The 21447-nt window shown below is 41.5% G+C and overlaps 1 protein-coding gene and 1 long non-coding RNA gene across 3 annotated transcripts in view; both read right to left on the bottom strand.

The window, feature by feature from the left end:
• The window catches only part of GOLGA4 (golgin A4), a 108195-nt gene extending 104276 nt beyond the window's left edge, over nt 1-3919 (bottom strand). Inside the window, exon 1 of the mRNA XM_081818860.1 lies at nt 3543-3919. Within this exon, the coding sequence (XP_081674986.1) occupies nt 3543-3614 (72 nt within the window). The 5' untranslated portion in view covers nt 3615-3919. The remainder of the gene's footprint in view (nt 1-3542) is intronic.
• A 4062-nt stretch (nt 3920-7981) lies between these two features.
• The window catches only part of LOC145722230 (uncharacterized), a 48834-nt gene continuing 35368 nt past the window's right edge, over nt 7982-21447 (bottom strand). For both annotated transcript variants that reach the window (XR_014146350.1, XR_014146349.1), the window contains exon 3: nt 7982-9559. This is a non-coding gene — a long non-coding RNA (uncharacterized LOC145722230). The remainder of the gene's footprint in view (nt 9560-21447) is intronic.

The following is a 21447-nucleotide window of genomic DNA, read 5'->3' as shown; positions in this document are numbered from 1 at the left end:
AGCCGAAGGCAGTCGCTTAACCAACTGAGCCACCCAGGCGCCCTTTAAATAAATATCTTTAAAAAAAAAAAAAAATTCTTTAACTTCATTTTTAATTAGTGATTAGGCTTCAAGTCATCATCAGTGTTGAATAAATAATTACTTAAAACATTTGCCAAGGAAAGGTGCAAATAATCTTAGTACCAACCAAATAGAAGTGATTGGGGAATATCAGAAGGCTATTTCTTGTTTTTATTGAATGTTTTCAAACCCTTAAGGAACCCTATATTATATCATTATTATTTTTGCTGGAAAGTTTTACAAATATTGTGATGCAAATGGTTTATCCCAGAATTATCTAGGCCTGACAACTCAATCTATTGGAAAAATACCTCTCAGGCCACCACACCTATGAAAAGCAAGCTAAGAAACAGAAAGTATGCACACAAAGGCCTCCAAACACTCAAAATTTGTATTAATACACTACACTGTGCTAAAGAATCCCTCAGGTACTTGCCCTTATTTCACACAAAATTGTATAAGTTTATGTATCTTAAAAAAAATAAGCTGCTTATGTATCTTGATTCAAAGCCCACAACAGTTCAAAGGCAGAGACAAGAAAGACATAGAGGTTACAAAATTACAAAAAACAGACCAAGAACAAACAAATCCTCTTGAGTGGGTAAAAGGGAAATGTCTTTCACACCCAGGTAAATTCTTGAGGCATGGTGCCTTCAAAACAAAATAATTTATACTCAAAAATGAAGAAATGATAATATTATACAAATTCAAGATCCTTTGCTTAAGAAGACAAGGATATGTGTAATCTGTTGCAAAAGGATTGTCATCAAAAAAGGGTTTTTGTTTTTTTAATTCACCCTTGAAAAAAAATCTTTAACTTTGAAAACAATAATCCAGAACTTCTCATCCTGAAGGATTCATAATAGCTGAAGATCTGAGACCAAAACAGAATCAAGTTTCTATGAGTAGATGATCACTAACAATTCACTTTTACCTTCTTGATATACATATTATACATAATTGTCAAAGTTTTAAATCTTTTATACACAAAGTGATTTTATTTGATCCAGATGCACTGTCTCACCTAATACGTTAGTCAGCTCGTTAACTTTTTTACTATTCTAAAAACCACCTCTCTCTGTTAATGCACAAAATCAATTCATTTTCATGAAGAAAAATGAAACATTATAAGAAAAACAATCATGATATCTCATGAGCACTTCCTTCTTAAACTATTTTCATTGCCTGTATATAAATATACTTTATATACATATGGGGCGCCTAGATGGCTCAGTCTGTTAAGCGTCTGCCTTCGGCTCAGGTCATGATCTCGGGGTCTTGGGATCAAGCCCCACATGGGGCTCCCTGCTCAGTGTGGAGCCAGCTTCTCCCTCTTCCTCTGCTGCTCCCCCTGCTTGTGCTCTCTCTCTCTCAAATAAATAAAAAATCTTTAAAAAAATTAAAAAATTAAAAATACATAAATACTTTATATCATATTTTTTTCCCACAAAACTGGGATCACACTTGACATGCTGCTTCTTAATCTGTCCTTTAACACAAATATCTTTGCATGTTATTATTACTTTCCTGCAGATTCTAACAAAAGGTGTGTTAGGCAAGTTAATCTCTTTGAACCTCACTTCATTTGTAAGAGTATCTACCTCTTTGGTGTATGTAAGAATTAAATAAAATGATCCGTGTAAAATACAAAGCAAAATGCCTCTCACATAGTAAGAGCCCAATAAATGTTGGCTTTTGTTTAAGGCTGAATAACCAACTATCTTAAACAACCTGTTAATCAATTTTCTATTTTTAGCCAGTTTTTACCTATTAAAACAACACTGAAATAAAAATCCATGAGGTTAAATCTTTAATACATCCTCAACTGTTTTTTAAATACTTTATTTATTTATTTGAGAGAGAGAGCAGGAGAGAGTGAGAGAGAATGAGCAGGGGGGAGGAGCAGAAGGAGAGAGAAAAGCGGACTCCCCACTAAGCAGGGAGCCCTATGCCCCACTGGAACCCAGGACCCTGGGATTATGACCTGAGCCGAAGGCACACACTTAACCGACTGAGCCACCCAGGCACCCCATCCTAAACTTTCTTAGAATAAATTTCTAGAGGTGGAATCTTGGATCAATATTTTATACATTCCCAAATGTAACTTTCACATTCGCCAACATGGTGTTTCCCCACATTCCTCATCTCTACCTCACTCTTAAGTTTTTTGTTTCTTAAATAAATGTGTTTTATAAAGTTAGAAAAGCTGGCAGTAAATAGTATGAAAAGTAAGGTATTTACTATCTAAATTTTAATCATTATTTACATTTTACTTAGGAGAACGAACAAGCTTTCAGTGTCATATTCCAATGTATTTCAAGCAGTTTTACTCTACATGAGCTTTAGCTTTTAAGAGAACAACTTCAATTTATAGTTGACAGTTGTTCTAATGCAATAGTTGATTTAATAGTTGTTAGCTGCTTAACAGTTGTTTAAAAGCTGTATAAGAAAAATGTATTTTTAAAATTACTTTTAAATGTCTCCAAATTAATTAAAACTCAGCCTTTCTTACAGAAACTCTAAAATTTGAGAGAGTGAGAATTGCTCAATCTGTTGAGACTGAGAAAGGCTGGGAAGAAATTTAGCAGAAGCCCTCATCTTTGCTCAAGAGACAAGTGCTGCGAGCACCAAAACACACATTCTCATTGGTGTCTAGCAGACTGTTTCTTTAAATTAACACTGCTAACACGCCCCCTTTTTCCTAGAAACTGTCATTTCCTGAAGCAACAGCATTCATGAAAAAACAAACTGAACAAGACTCTTGAAGAAGCAGAAGCCCAGCTGGGGATAGGCAGAACCCCGGCTTGGCCTCAGACTGTCTGTCCCTACGCCCGTCCGGGATCAACCAAGTTATGCGAAGTGACTAACTCGTGACAGCCTCGGGCGTTGGACGCTGGCCACACTGCCACCTCTTTCAGGTCCAACGCTCCGGCAGGCAGCCTGGCCTGGAATGGCTCGACCCTCGGCCCGCACCTCTGCACCACGGTTTGACATTAGACCCCCGTAACGGGTCGGGAGTCTAGAGGGATTCAGACCCCTCCGTACTCAATCTCGGGTCATGATGGGAGAGGGAACTTCAAACAAGAAGTCAGATATTGCAAGGGACCCAGGTTTTCCCATCCCGCCTTCACTCCTGAGTTGGGGTCTCGGATGGGTGGGGGAACCTTCGATAGGGGTCAAAAGTCATGCAAGATCGGAGCCCTTCTAACTTATTCTCAGGCCAGGGTCGTGCACTGGGGGAAAACTAGAGGTCAGACGTCCCGAAGGATCCGGCCACCCCCTCCCACTCTCCTGCATGGAGTTTGGGGATGGGTGCCCCGGGTCCCCAATAGTGAGGACCCGGGCCGCCCTGGACTCATTCCCAGTCCGGAGTTTGGGGGAGATTCTCAGGTCAAGGGTCACGGAAGAACCTTCCCTCCTCCTGGCCCCCGAAGCTGTGTCAAGGGGTGTCGGGAACTAGACGAGAGCAGCGGCCATAGTACCTGAGTCGAGGCCAGCGCCTGCTGGAGCTGCTGTTGCTCCTCGCTGATCTTTTGCTTCAGTTTCTTGAACATGGTGCAGCGCGGGGCCCTGAGTGTGAGACCTGAGGGGCGAGCGCCCAGGGAGACCCGGCCGCGGCGCGACGGCGGCCTCTCTACACCAGGGACCGTAGGCGCCGGGCCTCACCGCCTCCTCCTTGGGCTCGCGGGCGGATCGAGACACTCGTCCTGCGGATGTCGGCGTCGCCGCCGCCGCGTCTCTTTCTTCTGGGTGCCACTGGTTGGCCTATGCCCCCCATCCAGCCCCGGCGGCGGCGGCGGCGGCGACAACGGCAGCAGGTGAACGGTGTGCCAAAGACGCCTGCGCGGCCTACGTGGAACTCGCCAAGGGAGCTCTACGGAGCGCCGGAGGGGCCAAGCACGAAGTCGCGCCGGCACATGCGCGCTCGGGGTGTCGCGCCCGAACGCGGCACCCGCGAGTAATACGCCGCGTTCCGCGCTGCTCCAGTTCATTGCGTGCGGAGCGGCCCTCCGAGCTGGGGCGAGGGCTGGTGTGAGCCCTGCAGTGACGCACACCCGCACTTCGGCACTGCAGAGTCCAGCGGGGAGGGTGCAGCTTCTATTAAGGACGGCCCGGTGGACAGGCCCACCGTGAAGAGCCGCCTGTGTGAGCGCCTGGGGTGGGAGAAGGCGGGTATCCAGGGAACCTGCTTTGCGCTCTGAAGGATAGTGTACTTTTGTTCAGTATTTGTAGTTAAGAGTCTGCATCTTCAGTGCCTCGTACTCCTACTACTCCCCAGAGGGGCCGTCTTTCCTTCCCTGGACTTTTCCAGAGGTCTCAAGAAGTGCCTGACACAGACTTCCAGGGTCCAGACGTTCCAGGACGATATTGTAAAATCTCAACCGTTTGGACATCTGTCTGTATTTTTCATTTAACCGAAATCGTATATTTTCACGTATTCATTCCAAAGTCCTTATTAAAGTACCAAGTCCTTGGGGATGTTAAAAGAATTCACAGCTGATGGAATACACAAGTTTCCAAAAGGTCCAAGCGTCTGCATCTGCAATCATCCTAGAGAGTTTAATGTTTATGTGCTTAATTCTTCCAACACCCTGAACTTGGGCCATCTGTGAACCCCCATATCCATCTCAGCAACTACCTCTGCATGCTATACCAAATTGCTTCACATTGCCTCGTGTATCAGAACCTGAGAGAATATATGCTGATCTTCACATTTTAGCAAATTTTATTTATTAGCCAGTTCCTCTGTAAGATTCCATAGCCTGATCCCTAAATGTAGTAGAGCCAGAACAGGGCCTAGTCTGAACACCGCATTGACAGCTGGGCCAAGTCCTCTCTTATCTCATGGTGAACACCTACATATTTACCAAGAAAGTAGTAGCACTGTGACCTTTGGCCACATAGTACAAAGTCAAATGCCTGAAGGGAGCAGAAAGATTATGAGTGACACACAAATGGTATAAGACAATGGAGAATTAGGGAAAGTAACAAACTGGGTAGTGCAAACTCATCCAGAGGTATTTTTAAATCACTGCAGCAAAACAGCTCTTAGAATAAAATTCAGCCCAAAGGCCAGATTGTGACCGCTGAGTCTCAATTCTCTGCCCCTCGTTTTCCTCATCTATAACATTTTAATAATATTTCATGGGAATGTTGCGAAGTTTGATGTGCCTAGAATATAGTTCATAGTAAATGATACTTAAAAATTCTAAGAGTTTCTTTCTCTTCTTAACACTCTCCCTCTCTGTGTTGAGAGCTCTAGCCTAGACCCTCTCCCCTGAGCTGCAGATCATACCATCTTCATTAGGCTGTCAGGTTCGGGAGGGCAAAAACCATGGCTGTTATACAACTCAACCAGTGCCTGGTACAGGGCCTGACATTAAATTTCTACAGAATTACTTAGTCTTAATACATCCAGCTGCCTACTGAACAGTTTCTCTTGATAGTGCATAGGCCCCTCAATTCAACTTGTCTGAAACTGAAATCATCTCCTACTACACCCCCTACCATCACCATCCCAATTTGCCCCTTCTGTGTTTCTTCTCACCCTCTTGCATCTTCTCCTCTTCACAAGCTTGCTTTGCCATCTGTATTTTCTGCCTTGGCTGGTGTCATCTCCATCTGCCCAGTTACGCAAGTGAAAACTGTTGAAGTTAGTCAAAACATTCCTCTCATTCTTCACCCATATCCAGCAAATCACCAAGCCCTCTGACTTTTACTCTGAAATATTTCTCAAATCCATTCTCTTTCCTATTCACCCTGCCACTAGCTAGTTTCAATCTTCATTACATCTCACCGCTTAAATGATCTTCCAGCTTCCAGATTGGCTTCTCTCCAATCAATCTTCTATATAGCTGATGTTACTGTCCTGCCAAAACCCCATCAGTGACCTCCTTGTTCTGCAGGACACTATTCAAATTCCCAAGGAGTACAAGAAACCCTTAGCAGCCTGGCTCCTGCTTTCTCTCTCACTACCCCTCTCCATACTTCACACTTGAAACCTCCAGAAATTTCAAATTGACTTGTGGTTCCCTTGCACATCCGGCTTTTGTATACCTCCTTACCTTTCTTTTTTTAGTCCCCAGGTTATATATAGTAGCTTTGAACACCTTAATGAATCTAGTATACTTATAATCCTCCATGACTTTGTACATTTCTTCTTTTTCCACCTTTCTTATCTATCCTTGATAATGCTGCCCACATGTCATCTTCCCTTTCAAGCATTTCCTTTTTTTTTTTTTAAGATTTTATTTATTTATTTGAGAGAGAGACTGAGATAGAGAGAGAGCATGAGAGGGGGGAGGGTCAGAGAGAGAAGCAGACTCCCTGATGAGCAGGGAGCCCGACGTGGGACTCGATCCCGGGACTCCAGGATCATGACCTGAGCCGAAGGCAGTCGCTTAACCAACTGAGCCACCCAGGCACCCCCCTTTCAAGCATTTCCTAACACCATCCCTAAAACCACACACACATCAGTGGACTTAATCATGCTCCCCTCTCTACAACTTCAATCTTACAAGCTTTAATGTATGTATCACACTGTATTTTTATCTTTTCTTACAAGAGTAACATATACTCACTGTAACAAAAACAAAAGTACAGTCGACCCTTGAACAACACAGATTTGAACTGCACAGGTGAAATCATACATGGATTTTGTTTTCATTAAATACAATACAGTACTGTAAATGTATTTTCCTTATGATTTCTTTTCTCTTTGCTTTATTTATGAATACAGTCTATAATACATATAACATACAAAATACATGTTAGTCGACTGTTTAATAAGGCTTTTGGTCAACAGTAGGCCGGTCATTATTGGTTAAGTTTTGGGGGAGACAAAAGTTACACACAGATTTTTCAACTATGCGGGAGGTTGATACCCCTAACCCCCGCATTGTTCAAGGGTCAACTGTATGATCTTATCCCCCCAAATAACCCCTATTAATAATTTAGTTGTATTCTTTCCATTTTGTTTCTGTATTAATGAAAATATAGAGATGTGTAAATGTAATTATCTATGTATTTGTAGTTTTAATTTATTTTATTTTATTAATTTAATTTTAATTTGTTTTATTAAAAATGGATCATACATATTCTCCATTTTGCTTTTCTCAATTAACACGCCATGAATATCATTTCCAATCAGTACCTGTATTTCAGTCACTTTAATGACTGCATAGTATTTTATACTATGGATAAAGTAGTTATGATTGATGTCTCGGTTTCCATGTGTTAATGGATATTTCACTTCTCCCCAGTTTTTGCTATTAAACAATATTAAAGTGAACAACTTTATAAATATGTTTGTGTACTTTTGTGTATGTTTCTGTGGAAAATAATGGATTCCCAGAAAGGTAGTTGAAGAATCCATTCATTATGTATAGTTAAAGACAACTTGATCTCCAAAATGAATACCAATTTGTTTCTTTTTTTATTTTTTTAAAGATTTTATTTATTTATTTGAAAAAGAGAGAGTGAAAGACAGAACACGAGCAGAGGGGAGGGGCAGAGGGAGAGGGAGAAGCAGACTCCACACTAAGCAGAGAGCCTGATGCAGGGCTCGATCCTAGGGCCCTGGGATCATGACCTGAACTGAAGGCAGACACTTAACCGACTGAGCCACCCATGTGCCCCAATACCAATTTATGTTTCTATCCACAGTGGAAATGCCCAGTTCCATTTTTTTTAAGATTTTATTTCTTGGAGAAAGAGAGAGCACACAAGCAGGGGGGAGGGGCGTGGGAGAGGGAGAAGCAGACTCCCAACTGAGCAGGGAACCCGATGGCGGGGCTCGATCCCAGGACCCTGGGATCATGGCCTGAGCCAAAGGCAGACGCTTAACTGACTGAGCTACCCAGGCACGCCCCCATTTCTATATTTTAAAAAATTTTTGACAATAAAAAGATAACAAATGGTATTTTGATTTCCATTTAATTATAAGCAAAGTTAAAATTCAGTCACAAGTATATATGTTATTATAGATCTCTCAGATTATATTATAAAATTCATGTAACCCAGATAATAGCTTTTCCTTTTCCCCTAAGGGACAACTCCCTCTAAGTAAATATGGGGAAATAGAGTGTTCCTTGATCTTCCAAGGTTCTTCTTAAAGTCTCTCCTAAATCCCATTCCACCATGAGAACACTCTTCATTTGTTATTGTTATTGGTCTCAGTCTGGAAATCAGGACTGCAGTCTCCCTGGGTACCTTGATGCTATACCTCTAAGGGACTTTGTAGGATGAGAATCAGGAGGGAGGAGAAAAACAAGTTGCATTTGGGGGAGATATCAAATATCCTTATGGACCCAGCTCTCATTTCCTTCCATTACAGCCCTACTCAAGACATGCAGACTTAGCAGGGGTGCCTGGGTGGCTCAGTCGGTTAAGCATCTGCCTTCGGCTCAGGTCATGATCCTGGAGTTCCAGGATCGAGTTCCACATCAGGCTCCCCGCTCAGCGGGGAGTCTGCTTCTCCCTCTGACCCTCCCTCCTCTCGTGCTTTCTCTCTCTCACACTTTCTCTCTCAAATAAATGAATAAAATCTTAAAAAAAAAAAAGACATGCAGACTTATCAAATGCATTAGCAGACTGGAAAACACTAAAGGAATTATGGCATATTAAAGGAAGAAATTTAAACTATATGCTAAATAGGGGGCGGGGAATTGGGCAAAATAGGTGAAGGGGAGTGGGAGATACAGACTTCCAGTTACGGAGTGAGTAGGTCATGGGAATAAAAGGCACAGCATAAGGAATCCAGTCAATGATACTGTAATAGCTATATAATGGGACAGATGGTAACTACACTTGTGCTAAACGTATATAACATATAAATTTGTCAAATCACCAAGTTGTACACCTGAAACTAATGTAACACTGTATGTCAACTATATTCCCAAATGAAAACAAAAAAACTATATGCTAAATACAACTTTTACCACAGTTTAAGGAAAAAAAAAACTCTTCAAAAGTTATAACCTTGGGGTGCCTGGCTGGCTCAGTCAGACGAGTGTGTGACTCTTGATCTCAGGGTTGTGAGTTTAAGCTCCATGTTGAGTGTAGAGATTACTTTGAAAAATAAAAAAGAAAAAATTTTTTTAAAAATTATATCCTTGATAGGATATAACTTGAAATTATCCATTCCCAGACCTTAATCTTATTCCCTTATCTCTGTCCATAAGGACCACTCTGCTGGAGCATCCTCTTCTAGCTTCTACGTTGCAAATCGCTACCGATCTTTAGGAAAACTTTTACCTTTACCCACAGAAGTTGACCCATGCTCCTTCAACATCCAGGCAATCTTGGAGACTCTGTATTCCTTAACTCTACATTTATCCCACTCTGAGCTCTTCAAACTAAAATAATACCACATGGGAAGGGGACTGAGTTTCCAGTAGTAGATTCCATGGTAGACTGTGGCACTCCAGCCCATCCTCTTCAAAGTGTCCCTTGAGAATTGAAAGTATGCCACTTTATTCTTCTCAACAGCATGGAAGACCTTAAAAAGCAGCCAGAGAAAAAAGACATGTTATATGCAGAAAACAAAAATAATGATTTCATGGAACAGCATCTTTAAAATGCTGAAACAAACTAAAAAATGCAGAGAAAGCATTTATCTATAACAAAAGCAAACAAAGACATTTTCTGAAAAAAAACAGCTGAGAAAATTCTTTACAAGCAAACTTGTATTATAAAAAGTGCTCAAGAAATTACACCAGATGGATATACAAGAGGGAAGGAAGAGCTCCCAAATATGCAGATAAATGTGAAAGACTATTTTTTTTCTTTCTTAATTTCTTTAAAATCAAATTAACTGTTGGGGCCCCTGAGTGGCTCAGTCAGTTGAGCGTCCAACTCTTGATTTCAATTCAGGTCATGATTTCAGTCAGGGTCATGGGATCGAGCCCCAGGTTGGAGACTACACTCAGCACAGAGTCTGCTTGGGATTGTCTCTCTCCCCCTCTCTCTGTTCTTTCTCCCTGCTTGCATGTTCTCTCTCTCTCTCTGAAATAAATAAATAAAATCTTTTTTTAAAAAATCAAATTGACTGCTTAAAACAAAAATCATGACCATAAATTGTGGAGTTTTTAACATACAAAGAAGTAAAATCTATGATAATAATAGCACAAAGGACGAAGAGTTGGTAAATGGAAGTATACTGCTGTAAAGTTCTCACATTATATGTGTAGTACAACATTAATTCAATTTGGACTGTGATAAGTTAAGGATGCATATTGTAATAGCTAGAACAACCACTAAAAAAAGAAACAATAAAGCAGAAGATTTAACTTAAAGTCCCATTAGAAGATATAAAATACAATCCTAAAAACTCAAGTAATCAAAAGGAAGACAGCAATGAAAAGAAAAGGGAACAAAGAACTAATGTGACTAATAGAAAACAAGGAGCAAGATGGTAGACTTAAACCCAATCATATCAAAATTACACTCAATATAAATTGATTAAATACTCTGGTGAAAAGGCAGAGATGGTCATGATGAATGGAAAAACAAGATCCAACTATACGTTGTTTTTAAGGCATGTGATTTCAATATAAAGACACAGATAAGTTAATAATAAAAACATGGAAAAGAACATACTGTATATCACACATCAAGATCCCCTGGTAACAGACTCTGAGATTTACTTACAAGAGATTTGTTAGAACCTGTTAGAGGGGAAACGGGTGGGGGTGGGGGACAATACATACAGCTGTGAGCCATCTGTAGCCACACTATTAGCTGCTGGTGAAATTAATGCCTCAGTTCTTTTTTTTTTTTAAGATTTTATTTATTTATTTGACAGAGAGAGAGAGCACAAGTAGGCAGAAGGCAGGCAGAGAGAGAGGGAGAAGCAGGTTCTCCACTGAGCAGGGAGCCTGATGTGGGACTTGATCCCAGGACTCCAGGATCATGACTTGAGCCAAAGGCAGCCGCTTAACCAACTGAGCCACCTAGGCACCCCAGTGCCTCAGTTCTGAAAGCACATTTGAACAATGCACCAGAGAATCCAATATACTATGCAAAACTGAATCATAGGAAAGCTGTATGACTATATTAATATCAAATAAAATAGACTTCAAGACAAGGAATATTACAAAAATAAAGAACTCTTTTTTTAAGATCTTATTTATTCGAGAGAGGGAGGGGGAGGGGAGGAGCAGAGGGAGAAAGAATCTGAAGCAGACTCCATGCTGAGTGTGGAGCCAGATGCAGGGCTTGATCTCACAACTCTGAGATCTTGACCTGAGCCAAAACCAAGAGTTGGACGCTTAACCCACTCAGCCACCCAGGTGCCCATAAGGAACATTTCAAAATAACAAAAAGATTTCATCTTTTTGATGAAACAATTCATCAAGAAGACAAAATCCTAAATATGTTTCTATGTAATAACATAGCTTCAAAATCATGAAGCAAAAACTGACTAAAATCAAAGGACAATTACAGTTGGAGATTTTAAGATACCTCTCTTAGTCTTTGATAAAAGAAGTAGATGAAAAAGTAGGTAAGCATATAGAGAATCTGGGTCAGCTAACTCTGCCTAATTGATCTTTTTGGAAAACTACCACCAACAACTGCAGAATACACATTCTTTTTTGAGTACACGTGGAACATTCACCAAGATAGACCATATGCTAATACATAATACAAGTCTCAATAAATTTCAAAGGATTAATATCATATAGCATATTCTCTGACCACAAAGGAATTAAATTAGAAATCAATAACAAAAAGATATCTAGAAAACCCCAACTATTTTGAAATTAGGCAGCTAACTTCCAAATAAGTGATGGGTCAAAGAACAAAACTCAAGGGAAATCAGAAAATGTTTTAAATGAATGAAAATGAAAATATCAAAATTTGTGAAGTGCAGCTAAAGCAGTGCTTAGAAGGATTTATAGTATTGCATGTTTACATTAGAAAAGGAAAAGATTAAAAATAAATAATCTAATACTCCAACTTAAGAAGTTAGAAAAAAAGGGGTGCCTGGGTGGCTCAGCTGTTAAGTATCTGCCTTCAGCTCAGGTCATGATCCCAAGGTCCTGGGATCAAGCCCCACGTTGGGCTCCCTGCTCAGCGGGAGGCCTGCTTCTCCCTCTCCCACTCCCCCTGCTTGTGTTCCCTCTCTCTCTGTCTCTCTCTCTGTGTCAAATAAATAAATAAAATCTTAAAAAAAAAAAAAGAGGGGAAAATTAAAACCAAAGTAAGTAGAAGGCATTAAACAATAAAGATAAGAGCAAAAATCAGTGAAATAGAAAACAGAGAAACAATAGAGAAAAACTAACAAAGCTAAAATTTGGTTCTTAGAAAAGATTAATAACATTGATAAGTCCCTAGTAAGACTCATTGAGAGAAAGAAAAACACTATCAGTATCAGGAATCAAAGAGGGGCTATCACCACAGATTCCACAGGTGGTACCAGGGAGTACCACAAAGAGGCTTAGGCCAACAAATTCAACAATGTAGAAAAAGGGACATATTCCTCGAAAGACACAAATTATCAAAACTCTGATGTTTCTCAGCCAGTGAATGGATAAACGAATTGTGGTACATCCATACCATGGACTACTACTCTAAAATATAAAGAACCAACTGTTGATACCCACAACAACCTGAGTGGATCTCAAGTAAGTTTTGCTAAGCAATGGAAGTCAGACTCAAAAGAAGCGATACATATATATGATTCCATTTCTATGACATTCTGGAAAGACAAGATGATAGGGAGAGAGACCAAATCAGTGTTTTCTAGGACCTGAGTATGGTGGCGGGTGGAGGTGAGGTGGGGGAATTATTAAATGGCACAATGAAGGAATCTTTGGGATGATGAAAGAATTCATATCGTTACTATGGTGGTAGATATACAACTCCGTGCACTTCTCAAAACCCAAAAAAACCTATACACTACAAACACTGAATTTTACTGTATGAAATTTTTAAAATAAAAGTTAAAAACCTAAAGCTCAGAGAGGTTAAGAATCTCACGCAAAGTAACACAGCCTGGACACGGTAGGGCAGCATTTGAACCCAGAGCTCTCGTGGCTCTAAAGCCCATGGCACATCACCACCCATATTACCTCTGGGTCCGTTCCTGTGGAGGCACCGACTTTCAGTGACATTGATTTCTCTGTGTTCTCCAACTCTTCTCCAAAATGATTTACTGATTGACACCGAAGTGTGCTCACTAAAATAAATTCTTTCTTGGTTGTCAGAAAAGACATATTTTCCTTCTGTACATGCAGAGCACTATCCTCAAATGTGAACGTGGTACAGCTGTGTTGTTCTTCACACACCAGATTTGTATGGGGCGGGGGGATACGTAGGTAGAGGTATTGGTATGTATATATGCACACGCACACAATTTGGCTGTAGCGAGAAACAGATCTGGAACACTTTGAAATACTTCATTACACTGTTTTAATGCACTTCATGAGAACACTTTAAAACATATTATGTTTTTAATATTTACTTTTGCAAAAGAACATTGTATGTCTATGTAAAGTATAGTTATAAAACAGTTGGGAAGCCTCCCATGAAAGAAATCTTTGTCTAAACTTAGACTATGACTCTCAGGAATTTAGCCTACTTTTCTGCCTAAGGCCTTTTCTTTAAATAATTTTTTGGGGGGTATCTTTGTTTTTAATTTAATCCCTATTGTAGGCAGAAAGTAAGTAAACGAGGGGAAAGTGAAGGGTTACATTGTCATTGCTATTGCCCCTGTTTGACAAATAGTCACAAAGAAGAGCAAAAAAATCACTCTTCTAAAGTCATATGATCTCGGTGACAGAACTGGAAAGTGACCTCAGGCCTTCTTGCTATTTATCCTGGCCTCCCAACTGTCATAAATTTAACACTTCCTTCTCTTCTCTGAGACACACCCTGCTCAGTTTTTAAAACTTCAATGTCATCTTTAGCAGTTTTATAATTGTTTACATAACATGTCCTGGGACTGTTTACACAGCTGATGGCAGCAATTTAATGAGAAGAATCTTTTGAAGGGAAAGCCCAACACTGAGCTGAGAAAAAAATCATTTCAAGAATGAGGTCTTGGTAACAAAGAGAAAGGTTGAGGGAATAAAGGCGAGAAGTGGCAAATTCCTTGCTCCGTACTAAGTAACTACTTGATAATCAGATACTAAGTAAACGAATTCACTCTTGCAAACATTTGGATACTGTGTTTGTGTTGCAGGAAAAACAAAAAAGCCCTATATTCAAGATACTGTGTTGGTAGATGGCTCCCATAGGGAAAGGCTGGGTAGGATTAAGGAATAGGCACACAGACGTTAAACTCAACTGGCTGTGTTCAAATCCCAGCTTCACGTTATTCTGTGATGGGGGAAAGTTACTTCGCTTCTCTGTTTCAGTTTTTTCTTTTTTTTTTTAATTTAAGATTTTATTTATTTATTTGAGAGGGAGAGAGAGAAAGGGAGGGAGAGCATGAGTGGGGGAGGGGCAGAGGGTGAGGGAGAAGCGGACTCCCCACTGAGCAGGGAGACCAATGCGGGGCTCCATCCCAGGACCCTGACATCATGACCCGAGTCAAAGGCAGACACTTAACCAACTGAGTCACCCAGGTGCCCCTGTTTCAGTTTTTCATCTGCAAAATGAAGACACATAATTATATCCACCATACATTTCCTGTGAGGATTAAAGAAGTAGTTGGATAATAAGTCAGTATCTTGAAGGAAAAAAAAAGCTGCATTCATTCCTCACACCTACAAAATGAAATTATTATAGCACTAGAAGAAAACATGGGATGGTTTATTCTATAATATTTTATTCTATAATCTTGGAGTGGTAAAGGCCTTTCTACATATAACACAAACCCAGAAACCATTACAACAAACAAAGTTGAATTTATCAATCTATATAAATGTTTTTTCTTAATTCTGCATGTCAAAAAATGCCATAATATAATGAAATATTGTGCAATGCATTGCTCTGTAGTAATCACATGGCAACAGAATGAATCTTATATAATGAGCAAAAGAAGGCAAACAAAAGAATGTATACTATGCGATTTCATGCAGGCAAAAATAATCTATGGCATTGGAAGTCAAGAAAAATATTGTCTTGGGGTGTAGAAAAGGCACTGCAACAAGGAGGGGAGATTGAGGGAAGATCCTAGGGTACCTGAGGGTAGCACTCTATCTTTGCTATTGGTAGTGCTTACATGGATAGGCTTGAAATATTTGTTTCCTGATGATGGTCGTGGGTATACAGATCTACACATATGTTAAAACTCAGAGAACTGTATACCAAAAGTAAAATTCAATTTTACTGTATGTAAGTTTTAAAATAATAATAGTTTACCATGAAAATAATAGGCACAAAAGTTTTTTAAAAATGAGGCAGCTCTATACATACGAATATGGGAAGATCTCAAGATTTTTTGTTAAGTGAGGTATCAAAGTGCACTACACCATATCCATCATGCTACTTTTAGAGGCATTAAAAATTGTATTCGTGGGGCGCCTGGTGGCTCAGTCAGTTAAGCGTCTGACCTCAGCTCAGGTCATGGTCTCGGGGTCCTTGGGTTGAGCCGCATGTCAGCTCTGTGCTCAGCGAGGAGTCTGCTTCTCCCTCTCCCTCTGCCCTTCCCTCTCCCTCTGCCCTTCCACTGCTCATGCACTCTCTCTCTCTCTAGGAAATAGATAAAATCTTCGAAAAAATTTGTATCTGTATATACACATATGTTATGTTGAGTCTCATGAAATTGCTGATTTTTTAACTTCAAAAACGGTAACTTCATATGTTTCTACATATATGCATGTATATATATTTATAAAGGCATAGATATCACAAAATACATCTCAAAAGATGAATAAAAAACCAATGGCGGTGGTTATTACCAGTGAAGGAAACTAAGCAGCTGGAAGTATCAATGGTGAGGACATATGCTTTTCTATCTTTTGAATTCATATCCCAAGCATGTATTAACTATCCAAAAATTACTTTTAACACATTCAAAAAGAGGTAGGCAATGGAATGCTATCTTCACAATTTTAAAGGGAAATGGTTTTCAACCTCGAATTCTTTTTGAACCAAATAATCAATCATGTATGTGTCCACAAATGTTTAGGAAAAATACTTAAGGATACACACCAAACTATTAGTTGTGGATGGGTTAACCCTGAACAGTATAATCCATTAAAATGGGGGGGGGGGGAGGTGCAAATTTCACTTTTTACTTTGTGTGTTTCTGTATGTTTTGAATATTTAAAATGTATATATAATATACATACATATATTTTATATATAACCATGTGGATGAGCCCCAGAGGCAGGCACTGTCCCCTTCCTGCCTGTATCTCAGAACAATATACACTTCAACTGACTCTCCAAAGTAAAACAGGCTCCTCTCTATGTAATAGCAAAAACTGGATGTTTCACTTCAGAATCTAGAATTTCCAAAATCTAGATTTTCTAAGGAGAACCCAGGTTACGGTTTACACATTCTAGTGCACACTATTTTACTCTGAATCACTTTATTAAACATATCTTTTCTCCCCAAACCACCCTACCTGCTGCCCTCTGGGTGGATGTCTTAATCTCCCCTTGCATAGATCAGCCCGATTTGGCTCAGCTTCCTCTGCCTGGGCCTCCAGCCATTTCTGTCTCATTCCTGAAGTAGGGCCCCCTCTGTCCCACCTCTCTAATCTTGCATTCCCACATCTATCACTTAACTCTGTCCTCAGGGGCAGGAGAGGCAATTGCTACAGGGAAGTTGATCTGGAACTGAGCAAACAGAAGAACTTCTGGTTTACTAGGGACTGCCTCCTTAGGAAGAAGGAAGGGGATCGTAAACAATAAGGCTTTTTCTGTCATCAATTTGTAAAGGGTCACACTTGTAATTTAAGAAAATCAGAGCTAGGGAGCATCTCTCTATTGGCTAGATGGGATGCCGCCCGATTCATGAATTGCTTAATAAAGCCAATTAGATCTAAAAAAACAAAAACAAAACAAACAACAATGAAAAAACCAACGCTAAAAAATACAGACTTTTTAACTGACATTTTCCTAACCATGGAAATTTGTTTTCAACAAAAGCTAAGGATGTGTGTCTTAACCAGGGTTTGCAGGAATGAGGCTCCTATAGGGAGAGATGAATAAAATCAAAGTCAATGAGGCATTATTAAAAGAATCGGGCCTGAGTTTCAGGGACAAAAGAACAAGTGTCCCACATTTGTGAGGGGCTGGGATGCTCCCGGCTGCACCTTTTAGACTTTTAGAGGAGAAACCATGTGTGCCCACCTTCTACCAGGGGTAATTACCCCCCCAACTGCCCTCCATCATTCCCATGGCAGCCAGGAGTATGTTGGATCACCTCTCCTCACACTGGGCACATAGTTGGGGCCTCTAGTCTCAGCCAAAATCTCTACTGCCCCACCTCCAGGTTAAGCTGTGTCTTCAGCATGTGAAAGGTAAAGAAGCATTCCTTCCCCCAGAGTGCTCTCACCTTAGACCACACCCCACACACCTGTTTAGCAGCTCTCCAAGGGGAGTGCCCAAGACCGGCAGTTCCTGGTTTAACCTCCAGAGGAAAAGGAGTGGAGAAACACCTTGGCTGATGAGTGTCCTTATGCGTGCAATTCCTACCTGCCCTGCACTCTCAGCCTTAGCTCTGTCTATATTTCCAGGCATAGTATAATTGTCATCTTGATCATGGGACACTTGAAGGGTGATAACATACATATACATACACATACAAACATGCAATATTCTGAGTAAATACACTATTTATTTCTGACTTTGAGGCTTACATTTCATTACAGAATCTTCTTGCAAAAATCATACTCAGTAAATTGCCATCTCTAACTGTTCCAGGAGTACGTGATTCTAGAATTCTATTCTTCTTCCATTTGAAAGGGCATTATTCAGAGCGCACTGGCCTTCTACTTGAACAGTCTTTGAGAGAAAAAGACAGTCTCTCTTGTATCTTTTCCCATTATGTATGAAAGAATTGCCTGTCCTCCCAGAGCCAAGGGACAGACGCCAGGGTGAGCTGTAGCTCGGCAATGTGGGATGACTGTGAAAATATTGACATTTGACAATAGGCCCCAACCACCAACTATGACAACTCAGCAGCTGGTCCAACCCAGACCAGTTACGCATGCAGCCAAGAGAGTTGTTCCTAACCTGTTCCCAGATGAAGAGGTTTCTGTTGTGGGACAACTCCTCTGACCCCGCCCCAGGCAACTACACAGCAGCACTGATTTATTTGTGACTTACAACCAGAGTCACTCATGTGCAGGGAGATTGATTGTCCTCTGTAACTGCCCTTTTCCCTATTCATAAAACTTTCCCACAGGCCCCAGAGTAGAGGACATTAGCTTTCAAAGGAATGTGCTATTGGAGTGATGGTAGGTAAGAACTCATGACACAAATATGCTGTCATTGACTCCTGGGCCCCATTACATGGGCCTGGACTTCAAGGTTGTCTATCGAGTCAAGTAGAATTTGCCTGTTTCTCTAGGGGTCCTGGGTGGCTCAACTGGTTGAGTGTCCAACTCTTGATTTCAGCTTGGGTCATGGGCTTGGGGTCATGGGATCAAGCCCCACATCGGGCTCTGTGCTCGGCCAGCATCTGCTTGGGATTCTCCCTCTCTCTCTGTCCCTCCTCTCTCTCTCTCTCAAATAAATAAAATCTTTAAAAAAAAAGAGAGAGAAAAAGAATTTGCCTATTTCTCAAATGTCCTCCCTCCCCCCAACCTCCATTTTCTGATACTTCCATGTATCAGTCAGAGTACCCACTCAGGAAAGCGTAACCCATCACAGGTGTGGGGAAATAGTTATATAAGTATTGGGAAAATCAAAAAGCCAAACTAGGGATGGTGAGGCCAAAGAGAGATTGGCAAGAGCAGGGAGCTCTTATGATCCCTGTGGCTGGAGGACCAAGGGCAGGAGGCAGTTTTAACAGAGTCCAGGAGCAGGACCAGAACCACAAAAGTGGTGCCGCCTCCATGGAGACACTCCTCTCCTCCCACCCTCAATCTTCCTCCAGTGCTTCCCACTGGCAGCACCCAGTGGGCAAGGGAGCCTGGAAATACAGTTGTAGGATGGGCCCCTTGCAATATCAAGAGTGGAGAGTATACCTGAGAACAAACTGGAAAATGACTGACTCTGAGAATGTCATTTCTGCAACAAATCAGAGCTCAAAATCCTCAAGTGGACTCTGTACTCTGATCACATAGTGCAAAATTCACAGGGCAAGGGAGTCAGGTGCTGTCACAAAGCTGGGACAAATGACTGCCCAGGGTTTACCAAAAAAGGTCCTTGGAAAACTCATTTTAGGAAATTAGCAGTTGTGGAATTGAGGGAGGGTGGGAAAGAATCTGGGAGAAAAGGATGTTTCTGGTGGAGATTAGATAAGATCTGATTTGCATTTTTACCAGAGAATCTTGGTTGTGGTTTAGAGCACATTAATGTGCATACAGATCTCCTGGAGATTTTGTTAAACTGCAGGCTGGGGTGGAGCTTAAGAGCCTGCATTTGTAGCAGGCTCCTAGGTGATGTTGAGGATGCTGGTTCATTGACCACATTGAAAGCAAGGATTTAGGCTCTTGAGTTTGTGGAAATGCTGATTGGAAAGATCCAGGAGGGAGAAGGTGTTGATCCTGAAAGAGATAAGGGGATGCACCCTGGCGGTCCCCCAGATCTATCTCTTGCTTCAAGTGTTTGGATGGGACCCAGGGACATGCCTTCTTTCAGCCTCCAACCACCCTCCAACCTCTCTTCCAGCCGTCCCATCGTCTCAGCCATCCTCTGCCTCCGGGATCAGCGAACACTGTTGTGCATGTGTGTGTGTGTGTGTGTGTGTGCATAGCTTTTTATTGCCAACCAACCATGAACTCCCAGATTTGTCAGAATTATACCAGCAAGGTGGAGACCGCTGTGAACCACCTGTCAACATGCATCTGTGGGCCTCCGATCCCTACCTCTCTCTCTGGGCTTCTATTTCGACCCAATGATGTGGCTCTGGAGAACGTGAGCCACTTATTCCTGGAGTTGGCCAAGGAGAACCATAAGAGCAGGGGCTGTGCCCTCTTCCAGGACATGTAGAAGCCATCCCAGGATAAGTGTGGTAAAAGCCTGGATGCCAGGGAAGCTGCTATGGTCCAGGAGAAGAACGTGAACCAGGCCCTTCTGGATCTGCATGTCGTGGGTTCTGTAACTTCCTAGAGAACCGCTTCCTAGATGAGGAGGTGAAACTCATCAAGAAGATGGTCAACCGCTTGACACACCTCTGCAGGCTGGCCAGCCCCCACGCTGGGTGGGTGAGTATCCCTTCTATAAGCCTCACCTGCAAGCACAACTAGGTGCTTTGGGGGCTCAGTGGCCCCTTTGGTATCCCCCCTGGTGTCAGGGTTTCTGCCTGAGCTTCTCCCTGCAGCTTTTTTTTTTTTTTTTTTAGATTTTGTTTATTTATTTGACAGAGAGAGAGCGAGAGAGAGAACACAAGCAGGGGGAGTGGGAGAGGGAGAAGCAGGCTTCCCGCGGAGCAGGGACCCTGATGCAGGGCTCGATTCCAGGACCCTGGGATCATGACCTGAGCCGAAGGCAGGCGCTTAATGACTGAGCCACCCAGGCGCCCCTCCCTGCAGCTTTTTAACCACCCTGGAACCCTCCCAAGCCCTGGACCAAATGGAAACAATAAAAGATTTTTTGCAGCAAAAAAAGAAAAGAAGATTCCTGGGGATGGGGGCGGGGGGAGATAAGATGCTGGGCATAGATGAAGGGACTGGTTTTAGGTGGAAAGAGATAGTCGGGGAAAACAGGAGGCAACAAGAGAAGATGGATGCAAGAAGGTTGAGCATCCAATAGTTTTGCAAAATCTTTTTGCTCAACGTTAAAAAGAGCTCAGTTCATATAGGTTTCATAATTGTAGTTTCTTTCAGAACCTTTAATATACTAACATGCATTGTGAATTGATCAAAGATTTCCTAATCATAATTGACTATGGAACCCCTTTTCATGGATACTCAAGGAGCTCACATTCTGAAAAGAAATCCTGGAAAATACCAACCTATCCAATGTATGCTTGGACTTTCCTAGTTAGTGAGTAGAGACAGTAAGACCTTATCTGACAATGACTTCACAATGATATTGTGAAGATGAGTTTGAAAGCTATGTTTCATAGCTAAGTTCTCAGTGTGAAGATTCAAACAGCAACAGGCATAAATTCCATCAACAGCATAGTCCAGACTGAGAGCTGAGAAAGTAGAGCAGACTGTGGTCCAGGAGACCTCCCAGGGTGGCATTTACTAACCGTGCTGGATTTAGCAAAACTCTCAGCCTTGCAGGCTCAGAGACTGTTTCCTCAACACTCCAAGAGCAGATATCTCTGGGAAGCAAGTGCGTGCACATGAACCAGTATCTCGAGATAGAAAC

The sequence above is a fragment of the Leptonychotes weddellii genome, chromosome 1 (genome assembly GCF_054177405.1).
Source record: "Leptonychotes weddellii isolate Sample4059 chromosome 1, ASM5417740v2, whole genome shotgun sequence".
Taxonomy (NCBI): domain Eukaryota; kingdom Metazoa; phylum Chordata; class Mammalia; order Carnivora; family Phocidae; genus Leptonychotes; species Leptonychotes weddellii.
Note: the sequence above shows the minus strand (reverse complement) of the source record. Positions and strands in the feature narration are given on the sequence as shown.